Here is a 22,549-nt window from a genome sequence, read left to right on the forward strand (position 1 = left end):
GAGAGCAGTAACTTCTGTCAAGTGAAGGAAGATGGATTGTTTGCAATTGCTTTGCCCCATTGAGACATAAAACGCACTTTGCAAGACAGAGTCTGAGGCTAATACAATGCAGTGTGGGGCTGTCAGCATTAGGGGATGAGATGACAATATGGGACCTGGCTCTGGCCTGGGCGAGTGCCTGCTCAGCATGTGTGCGCTGTTTGGGTTGCATTGGAGCCATTGGGCGCTGGAACTAGCACTTGTGTTGGAGCGGTTTTTTTTAACCCTACCAGAGCCCCCGGGTATTTTCTCCCGGGTGGTGGTCACACGCCCACATAAAATGGAGGTTTGCATGAGTGTGAGCACTCTCTGTGGAGAATAGAACATTCCCTGTGTCTTTCAGTTCTTTTTTTTTGAGACATGAGGTCCTCACTGTCACTCAGGCTGCAGTGCAGTGGCACTGTCATGGCTCATTGCAGCCTCAGTCACCTGGGCTCAAGCAATCCTTCCTTAGAGCAGCTGAGACTGCAGGTGCACACCACTGTGGTTCTTAAAATTTTTTGTAAAGATGGGGTCTTGCTCTGTTGTCCAGGCTAGTTGAACTCCTGGGCTCAAGCGATCCTTCCAACTCCCACTCCCAGAGTGCTGGGAATATAGGCCTGAGCCACTACGTCTGGCCTTTCAGTTCTGATTAGCATCCCTGAATAGCCATTTTCTCTCTCACTGGCAACTCAGTCATTTCATGCTTGGTCTGGGGACTTGGTACATCAGGAGACTTGTGGAATATGGATTAAATCACAAGAACTAAAGTTAAATAATCACAATAAGTGAAAGGTGCTAACTGTGTCAAGCACTGTTTTCTAAACACATTCATTAGGTGAACTCATTTTATTTTTTTTATTTTTTTGAGACGGAGTCTCGCTCTGTCCCCCAGGCTGGAGTGCAGTGGCCGGATCTCAGCTCACGCAAGCTCCGCCTCCCGGGTTTACACCATTCTCCTGCCTCAGCCTCCTGAGTAGCTGGGACTACAGGCGCCCACCACCTCGCCTGGCTAGTTTTTTGTATTTTTTTTTTTTTTTTAGTAGAGACGGAGTTTCACCGTATTAGCCAGGATGGTCTCCATCTCCTGACCTCGTGATCCGCCCATCTCGGCCTCCCAAAGTGCTGGGTTTACAGGCTTGAGCCACCGCGCCCAGCTTTTGAACTCATTTTAATAAAAGGGTAAAGAGTAAACAATTACCATGCTTAGGAAAGAAGGAATATGTACAAACCCCTGATGCCGGAGCATCCACAGAGAATATTAGGACTGAGCGTCAGGGTTCCACACCAGGGACACTTGCTTGTAAAATGGATACAAACACAGGGTTCGCCTCATTGCCTTCATTCAGAGTATCCTCCTTTTCCACAGTGGGAGTGTCATAACTAACAAGTTTCTGGGTATCTGTGTGTTGAGACTCTGTCATTTCTAGTTTTCTGCTTTTTCCTTTCCTTCCTTTTAAATGGATATCTGTGGACTTGATCCCCAGGAATGGGTTCTTGGTTAAAGTGTATGAAAATCTTCTGCATCTGATGGGCAACATTGTGATAGACATGGCACCTGGGACACACCTGTAGGTGGATGTTGATGATGTCTTTCTCTTTTAGGTCTCTGCAGACAAACTGGTGGCACTGGGGCTGTTCAGCCAGCACTTTAATTTGGCCACCTTCAATAAGCTCGTCTCCTATCGAAAAGCCATGTACCATGCTCTGGAGGTAACATGGGATGAGGGAATGAGGGCTAGGCCCTGAGAGCAGGGATGAAGGAAGAGACCCACGGAAACCTAGCTCAGTGTTGCCAAGGGTGGTTTGGAGGGGACAGGTTGGCCAGGGAGGAGGTAAATGCCAACATAACATGATGGCCACCGGATTGGGCATCCGACAAAGGAATCTGAGACATCCCAGCTGCCATTTATTGGGACCACTAACTGAATCAGAAGGAAAGAGCACGGGCAGTTAGGGGTGCAATATTCATATCAGTGAATGTGCTTTTCCAGAGACCTCAGAGCCACCTTATGAGGGGTAGAGTTCACGGCAAGATGGCAGTGGAGGCCGGCTGCCTTCTGTCTGTGGGCTATCTTATCCCCTACGAACCATTACACCCTGTTTCTCCCTTCACGTTGATTTTTTTTGCCCACCTTTGTTCAGCATTTAAGAGCCAGCCTCTTCTCATTGCCAAAGGCTTCATTAGACACTGAAATCCTCATGGTCCTTCATGTTGGACACAAGTTAACGTCCCCATCTTTAGGGAGATGAAACAAGAAATCTAGTGCTTTCTTATATAAGATGCAGAGGAGATGAGGTAGTGCTGACTGGGGCTTCTGTATCTTGGTGGTAGAGTTAATTCTGATCTATCTGCCTTTTGAGAGGGAGGTGACCACTCACATTCTCTAGGGGGAAGAGATCCTATTTGGTGCCTGCATGAAAAGATTTAACCACAACCCCCCTTCCGAGGCCTCTCCCTGCACAGGCCCCTCCTTCCTCTGACACATACCGCAGCCCAGGACAGCTGTCTGGCTATGAAAGGGCCTAGTGTGAAGGGGAATGTAGGCCCTGGCTGGGGGACTCCCTGGGTGTGGCCTGGCGAGCACCCCCTCCCCACCCGCCATTCATCACAGACTCTGCCTTTGCAGAAAGCTAGGGTGCGAGCTGGCAAGACCTTCCCCAGCAGCCCTGGAGACTCATTGGAGGACCAGCTGAAGCCCATGTTGGAGTGGGCCCACGGGGGCTTCAAGCCCACTGGGATCGAGGGCCTCAAACCCAACAACACGCAACCAGGTGGGAATGAGTCCCCATGGCAGCACCTGCTGCCTCTGCTGGTGGGACCACTTCTTGGGAGAGTCAGCCACCCCTGCTGCCCCACGCCCACCCAGCTTTCTAGCAGCTGGGCTCAACTCTGAATGTTGGAAAAATTGCAGGCATACGAAGGCTGTGTCAGCCCTATCTGGCTTCCCTGGCCACTTTCTTGCTGATGGTCATGTGCATATAATTTGTATTGAATCTGACATCTGTCTTGAAGTCAGGATGCAGTGTTGACTAGCACCTTTTTTATTAAAGGAAAAATATAGTTAAGCTATGCTCATTCGAGAAAATTGGAAAGTGTTAAAGAAGAACCATATGCCACTTGCTAACATTTTGACCAGTACCATATTTCTCCCATTATAAGATAACTCTGGTTTCTAGAAATCCAGGACTTGTCTTACAATCTATACATTTAAAGGCCAGGCATAGTGGCTCACGCCTGTAATCCCAGCACTTTGGGAGGCTGAGGCGGGCAGATCGCTTGAGGCGAGTAGATCGAGACCAGCCAGGACAACATGGTGAAAAATAGAAAAATTAGCCTGGTGTGCTTGGCATGTGCCTGTGGTCACAGCTACCCGGGAGGCTGAGGTGGGAGAATTGTCTTGAGTCCAGGAGGCAGAGGTTGCAGTGCACCGAGATTGCACCACTGCATTCAAGCCTGGGCGACAGAGCAAGACCTTGTCTCAAGAAAGAAAACAGTCCATACATTTAATGTAATGTTTTTTCTGTTTTGTTTTGTTTCCGCCTCAAAAGTGGTTAATAAGTCGAAGGTGCGTCGTGCAGGCAGTAGGAAATTAGAATCAAGGAAATACGGTATTTCCTTCCCGTCTTTTGACTGTTCCCTGTTTTCTATGCACTTTCTTCTGATTTCTTTGCATATAAAATGGTCACTGGAAAAGAATCAAATTTCTTGAAGAGTCTATCTGAACTCCCCACTCTCCCTTCACATCCCACCCTCACAAATACCCTCCAGGTTAATATTGGGTTGCACATCCTTCCAGATTTTTCTGAACACTAGTTGGATTCCTGCTTTCCCCTTTATTAATATTAATACTGTAAGCACTGTCTGTCATTTTGTCACGAAAGGGTCCTTATGATTTTTAATGGCTGTACAATTTTCTTTCCTAGGGTCAGAGTCAAATTTAACCACGTTCATTAAGATTTTCCGTATAGAAAGACAAATGGGTTTTACAAAATCTCATTTATAGAATGGGAGCCATATTATGTAATTAAAATTTTTTCTAGTAGCCTCACTGAAAATTAAGAGGTACTGGGCTTGGTGGCTCATGCCTGTAATCCCAGCACTTTGGGATGCAAATAACCATCTCTTGGATTTCCCAGCATTTTGGGACGCTGAGGTGGGCAGATTGCTTAAGCTCAGGAGTTCCAAGACCAGCCTGGGCAACATGGTGAAACCCTGTTTCTACAAGAAATACAAAATTAGCTGTGTGAGATAGTGTGTGCCTGTGGAGGCTGGGGTGGGAAGATCACTTGAGCCCAGGAGGTTGAGGCTGCAGTTTGCTAAGATCATGCCAGTGCATTCCAGCCTAGGTGACACCCTGAGAACCTGTCTCAAAAAAGAAAAAAAAAAAAAGAAAGAAAGAAAAAAGGAGGCTGGTGCAGTGGCTCATGCCTGTAATTCCAGCACTTTGGGAGGCTGAGGCAGGCAGATCCCTTGAGGTCGGGAGTTCACCAGCCTGGCCAACGTGGCAAAACCCTATATCTATTAATATACAAAAATTAGCCAGATGTGGTGCTGCATGCCTGTAAGAGGCTGAGGCAGGAGAATTGCTTGAACCCAGGAGGCGGAGGTTGCAGTGAGCCAAGATCTACACCATTGCACTCCAGCCTGGGCAACAAGAAAGGAACGAGTAAAATTAATACAAATCATGATTTTTTTAGCACTAAATTTCCAAAATGTTAACAGCTATTATAAAAACTGAGATAGTCTACATTTATAGTGCTGTTTTCAAAATTTCACTTATTTTATATATTTTACATAGTACATATTTTACAGATCTCAATTTTGATGCTAAATTTGCAATGAAAATACTTGATCTGTATAAGTATATACAGATTGTATAAGTATATACAGATTGATAACTAAATACAGATGTAGATGTTTAAACACATTAACTAAATTCATAAAACACGCATTTGAGAAAGTAGACTCATTGGTCTAGGCTAGTCCTAGTTGACTTGCTTGTCAGTGTTTTAATTAACATTATATACAGAATTCATTTCCTCACCAGTTTCAAGTTCTCAGTAGCCACCCCTATGCCTACTGCCCAGCATGTCAGATATCACAGACATAGGTGTGTCAGGCTTTTAGCTTTGAATTGAGCTTTGCTCTCTGAGCTGAGTCATCTTTACCTCCTAGTTGTGGCCATTTAAAACCTTGTAAGCATGTGTTAAGAATCCTGGGTGCAAGGGGTTTTGAATGAGCTCCTGTTGTGAGTTGCCCATCAAGGGGCCATATACATTCAGTGTGGACCCCCTGTCATGCCCCAATTGCAGCTGGTACCCAGGCATAGCATGGTCTTGTCCTGGGCCCACATTCTCTCTGGACCCTCCTACCAAGCCACGGCTGCAGTCTAATTACCTTTCACAGAGAACAAGACTCGAAGACGCACAGCTGACGACTCAGCCACCTCTGACTACTGCCCCGCACCCAAGCGCCTCAAGACAAATTGCTATAACAACGGCAAAGACCGAGGGGATGAAGATCAGAGCCGAGGTGATTGTTGGGGACCCGCTACCTGGGATCATGGGGCAGATGGGAGGAGGATGCTGCAGACCAGGAATTGATCCGTACCCGGCTCCCTGACCTCATCCCATGCCTTCTTATTCTTTTCTCAATAGAACAAATGGCTTCAGATGTTGCCAACAACAAGAGCAGCCTGGAAGGTAATGCTCTCTCCCTCCCAGTCATCCCCTTCACACCCTGGCTAGGGCTCTATGCCTTCCTCGTCCTGGCTCATCCGCCCTGTCAGGGTTTAACCCAGAGCTCTGTTCCTTGACCTCAGGCCAAGGCCTATTTCTAGTCCCTGCATCTTAGTTGCTAGTTTATGGAATGAATTGCCCACTTGTGCCCCTTAAGAGAAAGGGACAGGAAGGGTATGGTGAGGAAGAAGGGAAGCCAGGCCATTTTGGCCGGGAGAACCATAACCTAAAACCAAGGTTAGTGGTATCATGAACTTCCCAAAGAACGGCAACTAACTAGCTTTTACTCACTTGCCTACTGTCAGGTTAAATAGTCTGCTTGTCCTGGCTGGGGATTGCCACTGGATTGGATACTCTGGCCAGAATATACCTCATGGAATACAGAATGTGTGAGGATGAAGTTTCCCTTGCTTCCTTAACCCCCAGTTACTCCGTGTTGAATAGGAAAACACCACATCCCTGACCCAGAGAACCCGGGGAAGAGCTTCGGTTTAGAAATCCTATTCCCCAAGACTCACTCACCCATCTGGCTAGGTAGCGATGCTTGGTCATGGGTTTTATAAAGGTCCTATCTACCCAGCCAGGGATGCAACTCCTTGCTGGTCTGGTGATATGAAGGGAAGGCAGGGTTGTCTACTGGTTAAAGGACCCGGATTCTGAGATTACAGCCATTTGCTGTTTTTAGGGTGTGGGCGTGGGCAAGTCCTATCATGAGACAACAAGCCAATTGGAGTCACCACAAAATCCTCGATGTCCCAGTAATTAAAGCTTCTCAAGGACTGTCACACCAGAGAGGTCCCTCTGCTCAGCGTTCTGCCTGACATCATCCTCCTGGGGCAGCCCCTTGCCCATCTTGATGTTCCCCATCTGTGAAGTAGGGATGCCACCTGGAAGCATTGCTGAAAGGTAGAAGCTGTGAGGCATGGCCTGAGGCACGAAGAGTCCTTGGCAAGCAGCTGGCCTGGAGGAAAATCTTAGGAACTGAGAGGCCCAGGCTTCAGCAACTGGTGTCAGGGCCTCAATTGCCACAAGCCCCAACCCTGTTTTTCTTACAGACGGCTGTTTGTCTTGTGGCAGGAAAAACCCCGTGTCCTTCCACCCTCTGTTTGAGGGGGGCCTCTGTCAGACATGCCGGGTAAGTCCTCCTGCTGCTCCGGACCTTCCTGCCCTCGCCTCCTCCAGCTCCCCTGTCCTTCCGAGCAGCACCTGTGTGGAGCCTCAGTGAAGCCCACTCATCCTAGCTGCCTTGCACTCTGCCTCTGGGGCGGGACGGGGGAGAGCTGTCGTAGAGGCCAGAGGCACACAGGTCACAGCCAGTTGTCCTTTTAAAGGACACCAAGCCACCAGCAGTGTGTTCTGCGGCTGTATCGTAGGGCCTCCACCAGCAAGCTGGCAGGGCCTGGCCTTCTCTGGTCTCCGATTTCACTGGTGTTTCTCTCTGGCTGCCAGGATCGCTTCCTTGAGCTGTTTTACATGTATGACGACGATGGCTATCAGTCTTACTGCACCGTGTGCTGCGAGGGCCGAGAGCTGCTGCTTTGTAGCAACACGAGCTGCTGCCGGTGAGCACTGGGCCCTGTGGGCAGGATGTGGGTGGGCCCCCAAGGCTCCTAGGTTCCTGCAGTCTGCAGACAGCTGCCTGTTGAATGGAATCCTAGGCATGGGAAGAGGGAGCTAATTTGCCCTGGAAGCAGCATACAGGTTTATGTTTTGTGGTGGCCGTGGTTGTAGCTTAATTGGGGTAGAGCTCATGTGTAGGAAAGGGCTCTTTTTTTTGAGACAGGGTCTCGCTCTGTTGCCCAGGGTGTACAGTGACGTGATCATAGTTCACTGCAGCCTCCAATTCCTGTGCTCAAGCAATCCTCCCACCTCAGCCTCCTGAGCAGCTTGATTATAGGCACATGCCACCACACCCAGCTAGTTGTTCTTCTTTTTTTTTTTTTTGTGGTGGAGTCTTGCTCTGTCACCCACGCTGGAGTGCAGTGGCACAATCTTGGCTCACTGCAACCTCTGCCTCCAGGGTACAAGCAATTCTCATGCCTCAGCCTCCCAAGTAGCTGGAATTTTAAGTGTGCAACACCACGCCCAGGTAATTTTTGTGTTTTTAGTAGAAACAGGGTTTCACCATGTTGACCAGGCTTGTCTTGAACTCCTGACTTCAGGTAATCCACCTGCCTCAGCCTCTCAAATCCCAGCACTCCCAAGGTTCTGGGATTACAGGCGTGATCCACCATGCTTGGCCTATTTTTTTGTAATAAATAAAAAGTGTAGTAAATGCTGCCTACGCTGGTCTCAAATCCCTGGGCTCAAGCCATTCTCCTGCCTCAGCCTCCCAAAGCCCCAGGGTTATAGGTGTGAGCCACCGCACCCAGCTAGAAGTGCTCTTAATAGGCCAAGAGCATGAGGGAAGGGGATGAGAAGGGCATCAGGGAAGGCTAACTCCCTGGTTTGCCAGTTGGCCTGTAATCCAAAGTGTCCATGGAATGAAGTAGGTTGTTGGGAGAGCATTTCTGATTAAGGGGGTTGGGGTATCCAAGGAAGACGTCAGGGAAGCCCGTACTGCACAGGGCCCTGCAGGCTATGCTGTTAAGCTTTCAGGAGGGGGTGGGCATTTCCCTGTGGAAGTGGTAAGGGGGTGGCACAGGAGACCAACTCGATGACAAAGGCATGCCTTCTCCCTGCCACTGGGTCCAGGTGCTTCTGTGTGGAGTGCCTGGAGGTGCTGGTGGGCACAGGCACAGCGGCCGAGGCCAAGCTTCAGGAGCCCTGGAGCTGCTACATGTGTCTCCCGCAGCGCTGTCACGGCGTCCTGCGGCGCCGGAAGGACTGGAACGTGCGCCTGCAGGCCTTCTTCACCAGTGACACGGGGCTTGAATACGTAAGCCACAGGCTCCCGCCTCTACCACCACAGATCCCAGGGGCACAGGGTGTTGGAACGCTCTGGAATTCTCAGAGAGAGAGTAATAGAAGTAAACACACATTGTACAAGTGGAACCTCTCGGAGCCTCAACGGCTGACAGACCTGGCAAATTGACAGCTCCTCTGCACGGTTTTCACCCGTGCCAGGGTTCACTCCCTCCTTGCCGGCTTCTCAGTATATGGCTTTTCAGGGACCCGATGAAGAAATGGTTGTAGCCTTCTGAGTTAGCAGAGCTGAGAGGGAAGGAAATAGTAGAAATGAATTTTCTAGTTCTTAGAGGCAGGCCCTAGGTCTTTCCTATCTGGGGTGATACCTTTTCATGTGTGCATCTGTGCATATATATCTGGCTCATGTCCAAGGATAAATTTACCATTCCTTGCCAAATGCAGGCTCCCGTGGTACACACTGTCTCCCCAATCCCCATCAAGGCTTCAGTGGGCTTTTTGCAGTGCCTATGGCAAGGTTTGAAGCCCTCTGAGCAGAGTCAGCCTGCCCCTCCCTCAGAGCTTGAGTCTTTCCCCTGTGCCTTCACCAGCATGACCTCCTTCCTTACCTGGCAGGAAGCCCCCAAGCTGTACCCTGCCATTCCCGCAGCCCGAAGGCGGCCCATTCGAGTCCTGTCATTGTTTGATGGCATCGCAACAGGTGAGTTTGGGGTATTCCTGGAGATGCTCTGCTGTCCTGTCACAAGGGGGTAGCCAGGGAGTCAGAAGGCATGGTTAGGGTGTCTGACATCAGTGGCAAGAAATATCGCTGGGGGTCACCAGCTCTGAAAAAATCCCTGTCTCCTTGTTTCTCTCCACCTTCTCAGCCACCTTGCAGTCTTGGTCATTGAATTTTATTTCATTTATTTATTTTTTTGAGATAAGAGTCTCCCTTTGTCACCCAGATTGGAGTGCAATGACATGATCTGTGCTCACTGCAGCCTCCACCTCCCAGGTTCAAGTGATTCTCTTGCCTCAGCTGCCAGAGGAGCTGGGATTACAGGTGCCCGCCACCACGCCCAGCTAATTTTTTTTTTTTTTTTTTTTTTTTTGAGACGGAGTCTTGCTCTGTCGCCCAGGCTGGAGTGCAGTGGCCGGATCTCAGCTCACTGCAAGCTCCGCCTCCCGGGTTTACGCCATTCTCCTGCCTCAGCCTCCCGAGTAGCTGGGACTACAGGCGCCCACCACCGCGCCCGGCTAATTTTTTTTTTGTATTTTTTAGTAGAGACGGGGTTTCACCGTGTTAGCCAGGATGGTCTCGATCTCCTGACCTCGTGATCCGCCCGTCTCGGCCTCCCAAAGTGCTGGGATTACAGGCTTGAGCCACCGCGCCCGGCCACGCCCAGCTAATTTTTTTATATATATATATATATATATTTTTTTTTTTTTTTTGAGACGGAGTCTTGCTCTGTGCCCCAGGCTGGAGTGCAGTGGCGCGATCTCGGCTCACTGCAAGCTCCGCCCCCCCGGGTTCATGCCATTCTCCTGCCTCAGCCTCCCGAGTAGCTGGGACTATAGGCGCCTGCCACCTCGCCCGGCTAATTTTCTTGTATTTTTAGTAGAGACGGGGTTTCACCGTGTTAGCCAGGATGGTCTCGATCTCCTGACCTCGTGATCCGCCCGTCTCGGCCTCCCAAAGTGCTAGGATTACAGGCTTGAGCCACCGCGCCCGGCCTAATTTTTATATTTTTAGTAGAGATGGGGTTTCTCCATGTTGGTCAGGTTGGTTTCGAATTCCTGACCTCAAGTGATCTGCCCACCTTGGCATCCCAAACCGCTGGGATTAGAGGCATGAGCCACCGTGCCCAGGCAGTCTTGGTCATTTTAAAAGGACATACATCTTAGCTGTTACACTATTTTTTATGTGCAGTTATCTTGAAATTGATTTTCATTCCACATGCATAAGTATAATTGGAGATAAATTAGGCAACAAGTACTGCTATCTCTGGTTTTGGTTCTCTTCTTTTCTTGCTATACTGAGTTTGCACAGCCAATATGTGTGGTGCATTTACAGCCTTTGCTGGATTGAATGCATGTGACGCAGTCATGAGGAATTGTTTGTTTTACCATAGCAGGGAGCGGAGGAAATGATGTGCTCAGCATCATTTATGCTTCTGTGTCTCCCTGGCCCCCACAGGCTACCTAGTCCTCAAAGAGCTGGGCATAAAGGTAGGAAAGTACGTCGCCTCTGAAGTGTGTGAAGAGTCCATCGCTGTTGGAACCGTGAAGCACGAGGGGAATATCAAATACGTGAACGACGTGAGGAACATCACAAAGAAAAATGTGAGGGCAGTCTGTACCTTGTGGGCCTTATCTCTTTCTGTTTCCCCCAGTCCTCCACATCCTGAAACCTGCATGTAGGCCCCATCCCTGAGACCCTAGAAAAAATAATTGAAATCTTGTGGGAATCTTAAGCCTTAGGTTAGGGTCGGAAGTGGAGTTGGTGACCAAGCAAGATTCTATTTTTTTCTGGAGACAGTCTCACTCTGGAGTGCAGTGGCATGATCTCAGCTCACTGTAACCTCTGCCTCCTGGGTTTAAGCGATTCTCCTGCCTCAGCCTCCCAAAGTGCTGGGATTACAGGCACCTGCCACCATGCTGGGCTAATTTTTATATTTCTAGTAGAGGTGGGGTTTCTCCATGTTGGCCAGGCTGGTCTCAAACTCCTGACTTCAGGTGATCCACCCCCCCACTTCAGCCTCCCTGGGATTACAGGTGTGAGCCACTTTGTCCAGCCCCAAGCAAGATTCTAGAAGTGGGACCAGCTCTCTTTCTCTCTGTCCACACCCTCATCCTGACTCTGTCTCTCTCAGATTGAAGAATGGGGCCCATTTGACTTGGTGATTGGCGGAAGCCCATGCAACGATCTCTCAAATGTGAATCCAGCCAGGAAAGGCCTGTATGGTGAGCATCCTTCTCTCTGGCAGTCCCTGGAGAGCCTATGTCACCTGACCCCTGACCACTGGCCCAGGTGGAGTGGCCTGAGAAGGAGCCCTTTGCTTCTGGCCAAGTTACTGGCAGCGTCAGGGGACTGTTGGTGCTGCCTACGCTCCGTAGTAAATCCTCAGCCCACAAGGGAAATACCCTAGTAAATAGTGCCCTGCCGCTGCCTGTGTCCCTGCTGTCATTCAGGTGGACATAGACTGGTAGGCATCGGCCTTAACTCAGGAGGCCATTGGGAACCTGTTGGTCTCAGGGGATGCAGTAGGTTGGGCTGGAGGTTTCAAATGAACCCTGCACTGTCATCTTTTCTGGGCACAGAGGGTACAGGCCGGCTCTTCTTTGAATTTTACCACCTGCTGAATTACTCACGCCCCAAGGAGGGTGATGACCGGCCGTTCTTCTGGATGTTTGAGAATGTTGTAGCCATGAAGGTTGGCGACAAGAGGGACATCTCACGGTTCCTGGAGGTGAGGGAATCTGGGGACCTGATTGTCACACACAGCCTGGGCAGGGAAAGCGCTGCTGGCAGTGATGATTGGTGGGTGTTGCCAACGTTGGGAATGACTTTCCTGTCCTTGGTCTGGCTAGATCCAATAGTGAGGGATTCAGTGGGTTCTCTTAGTACATGGAAAATATTTTTTTTTGAGATGGGGTCTTGCTCTGTCACCCAGGCTGAAGTACAGTGGCATGATTACAGCTCACTGTAGCCTCAAACAGCTGGGCTCAGGCAATCCTCCTACCTCAGCCTCCCAAGTAGCTGGGACTACAGGAGCATACCACCATGCCCAGCAGTTTTTGTATTTTTGGTAGAGACGGGGTCTTGGTATGTTGCACACCCTAGTCTTGAACTCCTGGACTCAAGCGATCCGCCCACCTCCCAACGTGTTGGAATTAGAGATAGAGCTGTGAGCCACCATGCCCGGCCAATACAAGGAAAATAATTGATCTCTAATCTCAGCTCAACTCTTTGCAGTCAGAAATGATGAAACCATCATCTGCTGTTAAGGACTCATGAGATTTGACTCAATTTTCTACTCATTTTTGATATGAAAACTGCTTTAGACCAGGCACGGTGGCTCATGTCTGCACTCCTAGCATTTCAGGAGGCTGAAGTTGGAGGATCACTTGAGCCTGTGTATCATATTTTGTAATAATCTGGCGTGTCCCAGGGGATGCCATCTCAGAATCTACAGGTTTGACCTTATCTCTTTACCTACCATTAGCATAGTATGAGGGCGTTCACCATGTCCTCTAGCCAGCCTCCTGATGGCAGTTGGTCTTTTCTTTGTTTTGAAGGATCTGTGCCTCTTCTGTAGTCAGGGAATAGCCCTGTCACCTGCAAAGGTCTGGTTGACACTGGAACTCTAATAATGGGCTCCTAACAGCAACCTTCTTTGTCCCTGCAGTGTAATCCAGTGATGATTGATGCCATCAAAGTTTCTGCTGCTCACAGGGCCCGATACTTTTGGGGCAACCTACCTGGGATGAACAGGTAACAAAGGGCTCTTAGTGGGACAGGTAACAGCCAAGTTAAATATGTGATAACAAGCTCTGACGTTCAAGCCTTCCTAGAAAGATCTGGCTCTGCTGAGAAACAGTTAGGGTTTCAGACCACCTGTGGTCTTCCGGGTTGATCCCTGTTAAGATGTTCAGCAAGTACCTGGGAATCTCCTTAGGAGTTCCACTCTTACCTGTTGTAAGCTGCCGATGGACCCGACCTTCAAAGTCCCAGGTGGCTGGGCGTGGTGGCTCACGCCTGTAATCCCAGCACTTTGGGAGGCCGAGGCTGGAGGATCGCTTGAGCCCAGGAGTTCTAGACTAGCGTGGGCAACAAAGTGAGACCCCGTCTCTACAAAAATATAAAGAAAAATAAAAGTCCCATGTGCTGTAGCCAGACTGTGTACCTCCTTCCTGCCAGGGATCTCTCAAGACTTGAGCTTGTTGATGCTCCTGCCCTTCACTTCTCCTCCCCATTGCTGTAGGGACAGCCGACTGGAAATGGAAGTAGATTGTTGTTAGCGGTGCCTTTCCTCCTGCCCCGGAGATGAAGCGATCTTGGCCAGGCTCATGGTGACCAACCAGGTGGCAGAGCTGCTATGACAAACAAAAGCCCGAAGACTATGTCCCTCACATTCTCATTACCAGGAGCATTTCATATTTTGTTATATACTAAAAACAGCAGTCTTCTTCAGACACGCTGAAAGCCACAAAGCAGCCTTGCTGAGGATTAATTATCTCCTCTATATGTGGTTTCAAGGAGAAGAACTTGCTAATTGAGATGTAAAATGTGATGGTAATGTGACATCCCAGACTTGCAAATGAGTTGAGCTTAAAACATTCTCCTGTAGAAGGAGGCGTGGAAACTGATCCTTAGTGAAGTGTGGACAGAGGTTAGGGTCCTGGGGTAGCTTGGAGGATTTTTGTTGACCACCTTGCCCGTGTACTTGGTTAGGCAGCCAATCTTAGGATACCATTTCTGTGTCTGGAATTAAATGGGTTAATGCCTTCAACATTTGAGCTCCCAGTAGGCCGGCACTGTTACACTGTTGCCATTTTCATGGTTAAATACATCATGTCTATCTCGGCTTTCATGATAGTGACATGCTGAAGGGGGAGGGAGAGAAGACAATGATTTGGGGTTTATTGCTGGTGGATGGGCATTGGAAGGGAAGGCTTCTCATTCTAGCGAGGGCCCTAAGTGAAGGGATGGACCCATGCAGTTATTAGAGTACTGCAGGTGGAAGGAAGAGGGTCTGGGATGATGGGAAACATCCCCAGACTAGCTCAGAGCACCCTATGTGGGGTGCCTGGGAGAGAAGGGCCAAGTAACTTGGGCCTTAATGTGGTACCGCTGAAATCACTTTGACATGGGAAGTTCCAGATGAGATGAATTGTGTCTTAAGTACACGGTAGTTTCTGGGTGGATTGTAGACAACAGCAGGATGTAGTCGGGAATGGGGAGAGAGCGAGGTGACCAGACTGCTCAAAGAAGGAGAGATCACTGATGATGATGTTGTGCCCCAGGAGGTGCCATCCATAAAGAACACAGTGTGAGTGGTGGCCCCTGGAGTTTGCAGCACAGCAATCCTGTGACTTAGCAAGGAGGGGTCAGATTCAGCATATCTGGAGGGTAGGACATTTGCTGATGTATTGGATGTGTAGGCTGTGAGGTGGAAGGATCAGTGAGGCCTGACGCAGATCTAACGCTGTGACTAAGCTCTGCAAGCTGATACGATGGGGGGCACACCAAGCATCATTTAGGGGACAGACCCAAGTCATGTGGCTTGTTTAGAGCTTAATCTTACAGTCAGCACAAGGTGGGGCTGTGCAGTGTCCTTTTCTTCTGGGCCCTCAGCTCCCTTGGGTCCATGGCGGAGGTAGGAGTGGGGATAGAGGTGGCATTTGAAGCCTGGCAGGTGAGGTCAAGTCTAGGGGAAGTATGTGTTGTGATTTCCTTAGCCCCTCTTGTAGGCACGGTTCCCATTCTCATATCTGAGTTGTTTGGCCTTGACATTCCTAACACAGGTTACTATGGCCGTCCCTGCGTCCAGTCCTCTTGCCCCAGTTTCTGCTCTGGAGCTGCTCAGCTACTTTCAGTTCTGGCCCTCACCCTTCTTAGTCATCTGTTTGCCTCTCTCTGCATTTGCTAAATACTTTTCAAGGGTGAAAGTTAAAGCGGTGCTTAGTCTTTTTTTTTTTTTTTAACCTTAAGAGATAGGGTCTGTCTCCCAGGCTGGAGTGCAGTGTTGTCATCGTGACTCACCGCAGCCTCCAACTCCTAGGCTTAAGCGATCCTCCTGCTTTGAACTCCCAAATTGCTGGGATTAAGGGTAGGGACCACTGCAGCCGGTTGCTATTCACTTTTAAAGCCTCCTGAGGCTGTATCCCCAGCAGTGAGCCACCAAACCGTGGGTGTGATGTGATAATTGCATCAGGTAGACCCACAAAAATCTATTCCAAGCTCCTCACTTTAAAATAGACAGGAAGCCCAAAAGGGTAGTGTGACTTGCTCAAGCTCACTCAGTGAGCGGTGGAGCTGGGACCTGAGGTTTCTCCTGCCCCACTCCCGTGCAGTGTTCCTGCTCAATGGGAACCTAACTTTGAAGTCCAGGCAGGGGAACATTACCTCCTGGATGCTGGGCTGTCCCCTTTGGGGTAGCCCATCCTTGGCTTTGGCACACAGGCTTGTGCTCATGCCAGGATCGTTTTCATCATTTATTTGTAGCAAGTTCACCGCTAGGGCACATCTCTGCAACATATGCCCTCACTCCCACCTTGTGCCTAGCAGAGGACCCTCTACAGCTAGTAAAAAGTAATGGGTTTTGGCTGTTCCCAGGCCCGTGATAGCATCAAAGAATGATAAACTCGAGCTGCAGGACTGCTTGGAATACAATAGGATAGCCAAGGTAAGACGAGCTGTGGCCCTCTGGAAAAATGTACTTGGTGACCTCCAAGTGGGGACTTGGGAGATGACCTTGGTGTCTGATTGGTTCCTACACCTCCCCCCACGTGACTTCCTGGTGTTGGGCTTCTTTCTCCCACACAATTGTTCTGTGCCATCCTCAAATACAGAGACCAGGAGACATTCGTGATAAGTAATCACTACGAGGAAAGGCAACTAATCTTTCTAATTTTAGTACTGGATACATAAAGACACAGAGAATTTCAGCTGGCCCTCAGGGAGAAAGGAATCATTAATCCTTTTGCCAAAAAATGAATTTGCTGTCAAGTCATAGAATATGAAGACCTCCATAAACCTAAATCTCAATGTTTGCATCAAGCTAAGATCCATTTTCTAAACTCCAGTTGAGCATTCTCTGTATCTGGGTGGTTTTTACTTTTTACTTAATCTTGCTTGATCAGGAACTCTGGTGTCTTCTTGGCCCCCCCACGTGATCTCATTCATGGTCACTTTTTTGTTTATCTCATTTTCTCTGAGGCTGGTCCTTCCTGTTAACGTCTTGGCATTTGTGGGAAGCACAAAATGTTCTTGTCCCTCCAACTCTGCTTTCCGCTCCCAGCCCTGCCATTCCTCTCCCGCGCCTGCCCTCTCCCTTCCATCTTTCCCAGGTACTTTTTTCTCCCAGCCCTGCCACTCTTCTGCCGCGCCTGCGCTCTCCCCTCCATCTTTCCCAGGTACTTTTTAGCCTCGACCCCACCCAGGTCCCTTCATTCTGTGCTCACTCCATGATGTCGTTTTGTTCTCCAGTTAAAGAAAGTACAGACAATAACCACCAAGTCGAACTCGATCAAACAGGGGAAAAACCAACTTTTCCCTGTTGTCATGAATGGCAAAGAAGATGTTTTGTGGTGCACTGAGCTCGAAAGGTGAGCAAGGCTGCACTTGGAGAGGGAAACTGTGCAGATCAAAACACAAATGGGCAGACATGGGCAGGTGCTTACCTTCATTCTTGATGGCCTCACTGCCCTTTGGTGTTACTGGGGCGAGGAGTAATAATACCTTTTCATAGTTCGCCCTTATTTCCTGACAAAAATGGCGGAGGGGGTGTGGTGGTGGTGAGGAATCTGAGACATGAGGTCATTAGGCCGCACCATCTGTCTGTTGGCTGCACTGCCCTGACATCTGCCTGTCCCAACACGCTGGGACACTACGATGTATGAGAAGCCAGTGAAAGAAAACTCCACAGACATGCCATTCTTGAAGACTTCAGTTTGCTCATTCTATAAATGATTCCTTCTTAGCCACAGTTTATCCTCTCCTTCCCTTTCTTTGGGCTAAGTTTGTCTGTTTTGATGCAAATAACCATCTCTTGGATTTCAGTTCTGTTTTTTCTTTCACTCCTCTGTTTGTTCATTTTGCTTCTCCTATTTTTTAAAAATCATTATTTGCTATAGTGATGTAATTAAGGTTTTGAACATTCCTCTTTACATGTGTTCTGTATTCTGAAGGCTTTGATACAGAGTGTTTTCATTCCAAATATTTCACTTCTACAACTCGTTTACTTTCTTCTTTGACTTACCAACAGTTATATAACAGAGTATAAAAGTAACTTCTGATTAGTATTTATGCTGTAGATTATTCTGTATGGACCCATACCTAAAATGGTTGGTGCAGATGGCTGACATTGTGTAGACGCTAAAGCCAAGCAAGACACAGGCCTGAGGTATCACATCTTTGGCATGTTTCTGAATAACCCACGCAACCATTGGTCTGTTGGGATGACTCTTAGTATTGGATTGTGTACCTGAGTAATACTGAGGTTCAGCCTCTGTGCCCTCTTTCCAGGCCTGGTAGAATCCTATAGAGGAAGCTTTTGGTATATTTGATGCCATCTGCCTGAAGTCGTCTAGCTCAGTCCTTCATCCAGCAGCTGGGTTTGAATAGGGAAGGAAAACTGTGGTTGCTGAGCTGTAAATTGCCTGAGCCTGTGATGACTGAAAATCTAGGCTGTTTTTCAGTGACCTTGTTCCTTATTAAGGAAGTTGCTTAACTTCTCCCATCATAGTGTTTTGAAGATGGAGACATTGCTGGCTGGCTAATTTGGTATGCATGCATTTATTCAAGGAAGGTCCTCTGAGCACCAACTCTATGCCAAGAGTATGGTGTTAGGCCTGCACAAAACGGGGGACTTTGATTTGTGAGCAATTTGTGAGCAAGTGTTCTGAATTAAGGGCTCTGAATTTAGGTCCTGGGGACCTTACTGATGGGACTGAGGGATGGTGAGGGCAGAAGGAGTGAGACCTGGCTGGTTGAGGCTGTCAGCATCCTGGAGGCACTTCTGACTCGCTGTCTTTTTACTCCGGTACCCCCAGGATCTTTGGCTTTCCTGTGCACTACACAGACGTGTCCAACATGGGCCGCGGTGCCCGCCAGAAGCTGCTGGGAAGGTCCTGGAGCGTGCCTGTCATCCGACACCTCTTCGCCCCTCTGAAGGACTACTTTGCATGTGAATAGTTCCAGCCAGGCCCCAAGCCCACTGGGGTGTGTGGCAGAGCCAGGACCCAGGAGGTGTGATTCCTGAAGGCATCCCCAGGCCCTGCTCTTCCTTAGCTGTGTGGGGCATACCGTGTACCTCAGTTCCCTCCTGCTCAGTGGGGGCAGAGCCACCTGACTCTCTTGCAGGGGGAGGCCGAGGTGCCGCCTCCTTGTGCACAATTCAGACCTGGCTGCTTGGAGCAGCCTAACATGGTGCTCATTTTTTCTTCTCCTAAAACTTTAAAACTTGAAGTAGGTAGCAACGTGGCTTTTTTTTTTTTTTTTCCTTCCTGGGTCTACCACTCAGAGAAACAATGGCTATGATACCAAAACCACAGTGCCGACAGCTCTCCAATACTCAGGTTAATGCTGAAAAATCATCCAAGACAGTTATTGCAAGAGTTTAATTTTTGAAAACTGGCTGCTGCTCTGTGTTTACAGACGTGTGCAGTTGTAGGCATGTAGCTACGGGACATTTTTAAGGGCCCAGGATCGTTTTTTCCCAGGGCAAGCAAAAGAGAAAATGTTGTATATGTCTTTTCCCCGGCACATTCCCCTTGCCTAAATACAAGGGCTGGAGTCTGCACGGGACCTATTAGAGTATTTTCCACAACGATGATGATTTCAGCAGGGATGACATCATCATCACATTCAGGGCTATCTTTTCCCCCCACAAACCCAAGGGCAGGGGCCACTCTTAGCTCAATCCCTCCCAGTGACTGCAATAGAACCCTCTGGGGAGCTCAGGAAGGGGTGTGCTGAGTTCTATAACATAAGCTGCCATATATTTTGTAGACAAGTATGGCTCCTCCGTGTCTCCCTCTTCCTTAGGAGAGGAGTGTGAAGGAAGGAGCTCAGATAAGCCACCCCCTCAAACCCATTCCCTCTCCAAGAGACCTACCCCCCACAGGCACAGGTCCCCAGATGAGAAGTCTGCTACCCTCATTTCTCATCTTTTTACTAAACTCAGAAGCAGTGACAGCAGTCAGGGACAGACGTACATTTCTCACACCTTCCCCTCATCTTAAGAGATGACAGAGAAAACTGCAGTCAAAGCTCGGTGCTCCCTCTGGAGATTTTTAAATCCTTTTTTATTCCATGATAAGTCATTTTTAGGGAGAATGGGAGTTCAGACAAGCTGCATTTCAGAAATGCTGTCGTAATGGTTTTTAACACCTCTTACTCTTCTTACTGGTGCTATTTTGTAGAATAAGGAACAACGTTGACAAGTTTTGTGGGGCTTTTTATACACTTTTTTAAAAATCTCAAACTTCTATTTTTATGTTTAACGTTTTCATTAAAACTTTTTTTGTACCTGGAGCCACGACGTAACAAATATGGGGAAAAAAACTGTGCCTTGTTTCAACAGTTTTTGCTAATTTTTAGGCTGAAAGATGACGGATGCCTAGAGTTTACCTTATGTTTAATTAAAATCAGTATTTGTCTATAACTGTCTGATGTCCCTTTTCTTCTGCAGGTCAGATGGATGGGACATGGGGGAGGGCCTGGCTAACATGTAAGGGTGAGAGTTTGGAAGTAGGTGATTCATTCATTCATTTATTCAAACGCAATGTTGACCGCAAGCTGACTGGAGCGAGCTTACAGTGTGGTGCACTGGTTCTGCAGCATTGGCTCACCTGTAATCCTAGCCAGGGTGGGCAGATCTTTTGAGCCCAGGAGTTCAAGACCAGCCTTGGCAACATGGCAAAACCCCATCTGTACAAAAAAACCCCAAGAATACAGGCCAGGCGCGGTGGCTCATGCCTGTAATCTCAGCACTTTGGGAGGCCTAGGCAGGCAGATCACAAGGTCAGGAGATCGAGACCATTCTGGCTAACCCTGGAAACCCTGTCTCTACTAAAAATACACAAAATTAGCCAGGCGTGGTGGCAGGCACCTTGTAGTCCCAGCTAAGCTCTGAACCCAGGAGGCGGAGCTTGCAGTGAGCTGAGATAGTGCCACTGCACTTCAGCCTGGGCAACAGAGCAAGACTCCGTCTCCAAAAAAAAAAAAAAGAATCCAGCACATCTGCATCCCCTGGAGGGCTTGTCAGGGCTGTGATTGCTGGCCCAACCTCCAGAGTTTCTGACTCTATGAGTGGACCATAGGAATTTTCAGTCGCGCAGTGGCACAATTACTGCTTATTGCAGCCTGGACTCCCCAGGCTCAAGTGATCCTCCTCTGTCAGCCTCCAAGTAGCTGGGACCACAGGCGAGCACCACCACACCCAGCCTGACCCTAGGAATTTGATGCTGCTATCAAGGGACCACACCAGACCAGTGAATGGGCATCTAAGTCACGGTTCCCAAATGTGGCTTGAGTGTCTGAATTCGTTTAAAAGCTCCATGTGTGGGACACCTGTTTCCAGACGTGTGCAGTTGTAGGCATGTAGCTACAGGACATTTTTAAGGGCCCAGGATCGTTTTTTCCCAGGGCAAGTGGAAGAGAAAATGTTGTATATGTCTTTTCCCCGGCACATTCCCCTTGCCTAAATACAAGGGCTGGAGTCTGCCCCAGATCTTGGGGAACTGATCAAGGTGATTATCACCTCTAGCAAAAGATCCTAATGATTCTCACAGTTCATATGCTTCCGTGGGATTCTATACCTTATTCCACAGCTCCCAAGTTGCCGTGCTGCAGGTCAACAACCTTCCGTAAGGGGGCTAACTGGGAGTAGCCCTGTGGTCCCAGTCTAGCCCGTGTCCTCTGCCTTTTGGGTGGAGTGATTCTCAGCGTGCCCCCAACTAAAATCCTGCCCTTCAATGAGCACTCACGATGTCGGTTGCCCTTCTAAGCCTAATATTGTGACTCCAGTAATCCCATTTTACTGGGATTTACTTCCCTAGGCAGGAGTCCCAAGCCCAGAGCTCATCGGGCCACACTCATCTCCAGCCTTTGGTCAGGGAAAAGGATTAATACTGGTTAATTATCATATTAGAGACAGAATAGCATGATGCACCTGGGGTTCATCCACTGAACATGTCAGACCTAGCACCTCTGAGCCTCCCAGGCCATGTGTGAGTTGGGCTATAATCACTACCATCTCTTAAATAAGGTCAGGTTTCTAAAGGGCCTGGCCCAGCGTTTGGGGATGGAAGAAGCTTCCAGAGTGGAAGGATGAACATGTTATTAGAAAGGAGCTTCAGGACTACAACAGCCCACATGCAGGTTGCCATGGTGAGATGGCAATTAGCAAGCTAGGCCCACACAACCTCCCCTGCCTCCCCAGGTGTTGAGACCCCAGAGACCTGGGCCACCCAATTAAGCCATCTTGTGTACAGTGCTGCACCAAATACCAGGACAGGATGAAGCCAGATAAACAGCCCCGGCCTCGAAACCCCAAGAAAGATGGGCGAGCCCTCCAGGTGAGGAGTCCTTGGCATCCTGGCCTGCTTGTCAAGGTGGGGGAGGGGCTCAGAGGGAGTGTGGGGGTAATTCTTGTGTTTTCTCAAGATGGGGTTAGGCTGGTGATCCCAGGTTCCGAGGCAAGGGGAGAAGGCAGTGAATGTTCTGATCTGGGGAAAGAGGTTGGAGTTTGAATCCCACGTAGGCCTTTGCTGAAGCAGTCTTTGGGTTTGCCTGGATTTGTGTCTGGGGTCTGGCGTGTCACCGTGTCACTTGGAGCAAGCAGATGACTTAACCTCTTGGGGTTTTTCATCTCTCACCTAAAAGGTAGAGATACCAGCCTGGTCAACATGGTGAAACCCCATCTCTACCAAAAAATACAAAAATTAGCTGGGCATGGTGGCATGCACTTGTAGTCCCAGCTACTCCGTGTGGCTGAGGTGGGAGAATCTCTTGAACCCGGGAAATGGAGGTTGTTGCTGTGAGCTGAGATCGCACTACTGCACGCCAGCTTGGGCAACAGAGGCCCTATCTCAACAACAACAAATAAAATGGAAATAATAAATCCTACCTGCTTCATAGGGTGACCGAAGTTCAAAGGCCAGATCTAGGTAAAATGCTTTGCCTGACACCTGGCAGGCAATAAACTCTCCACATATA

General features: G+C 48.9%; 1 protein-coding gene across 7 annotated transcripts in view; it reads left to right on the top strand.

Annotated features, from left to right (window-relative positions):
* Positions 1–19,994, top strand: part of DNMT3B (DNA methyltransferase 3 beta) — a 48,774-nt gene extending 28,780 nt beyond the window's left edge. Inside the window, exons 8-23 of one of the 7 annotated variants that reach the window (XM_045362745.2) lie at positions 1,624–1,731; positions 2,649–2,793; positions 3,571–3,630; positions 5,429–5,554; positions 5,680–5,724; positions 6,816–6,895; positions 7,210–7,322; positions 8,455–8,638; positions 9,241–9,325; positions 10,802–10,947; positions 11,478–11,568; positions 11,926–12,074; positions 13,014–13,099; positions 15,944–16,013; positions 16,817–16,935; positions 18,382–19,994. In XM_045362745.2, the coding sequence (XP_045218680.2) occupies positions 1,624–1,731; positions 2,649–2,793; positions 3,571–3,630; positions 5,429–5,554; positions 5,680–5,724; positions 6,816–6,895; positions 7,210–7,322; positions 8,455–8,638; positions 9,241–9,325; positions 10,802–10,947; positions 11,478–11,568; positions 11,926–12,074; positions 13,014–13,099; positions 15,944–16,013; positions 16,817–16,935; positions 18,382–18,523 (1,749 nt within the window). In that variant the 3' untranslated portion in view covers positions 18,524–19,994. Of the gene's footprint in view, positions 1–1,623; positions 1,732–2,648; positions 2,794–3,570; positions 3,631–5,428; positions 5,555–5,679; positions 5,725–6,815; positions 6,896–7,209; positions 7,323–8,454; positions 8,639–9,240; positions 9,326–10,801; positions 10,948–11,477; positions 11,569–11,925; positions 12,075–13,013; positions 13,100–15,943; positions 16,014–16,816; positions 16,936–18,381 lie in introns of those variants that run through there. The other 6 variants (XM_045362746.2, XM_045362747.2, XM_045362748.2 and 3 more) reach the window with 6 other exon arrangements.
* Positions 19,995–22,549: the final 2,555 nt, after the last annotated feature.

The sequence above is a fragment of the Macaca fascicularis genome, chromosome 10, assembly GCF_037993035.2.
Source record: "Macaca fascicularis isolate 582-1 chromosome 10, T2T-MFA8v1.1".
NCBI classification, from domain to species: domain Eukaryota; kingdom Metazoa; phylum Chordata; class Mammalia; order Primates; family Cercopithecidae; genus Macaca; species Macaca fascicularis.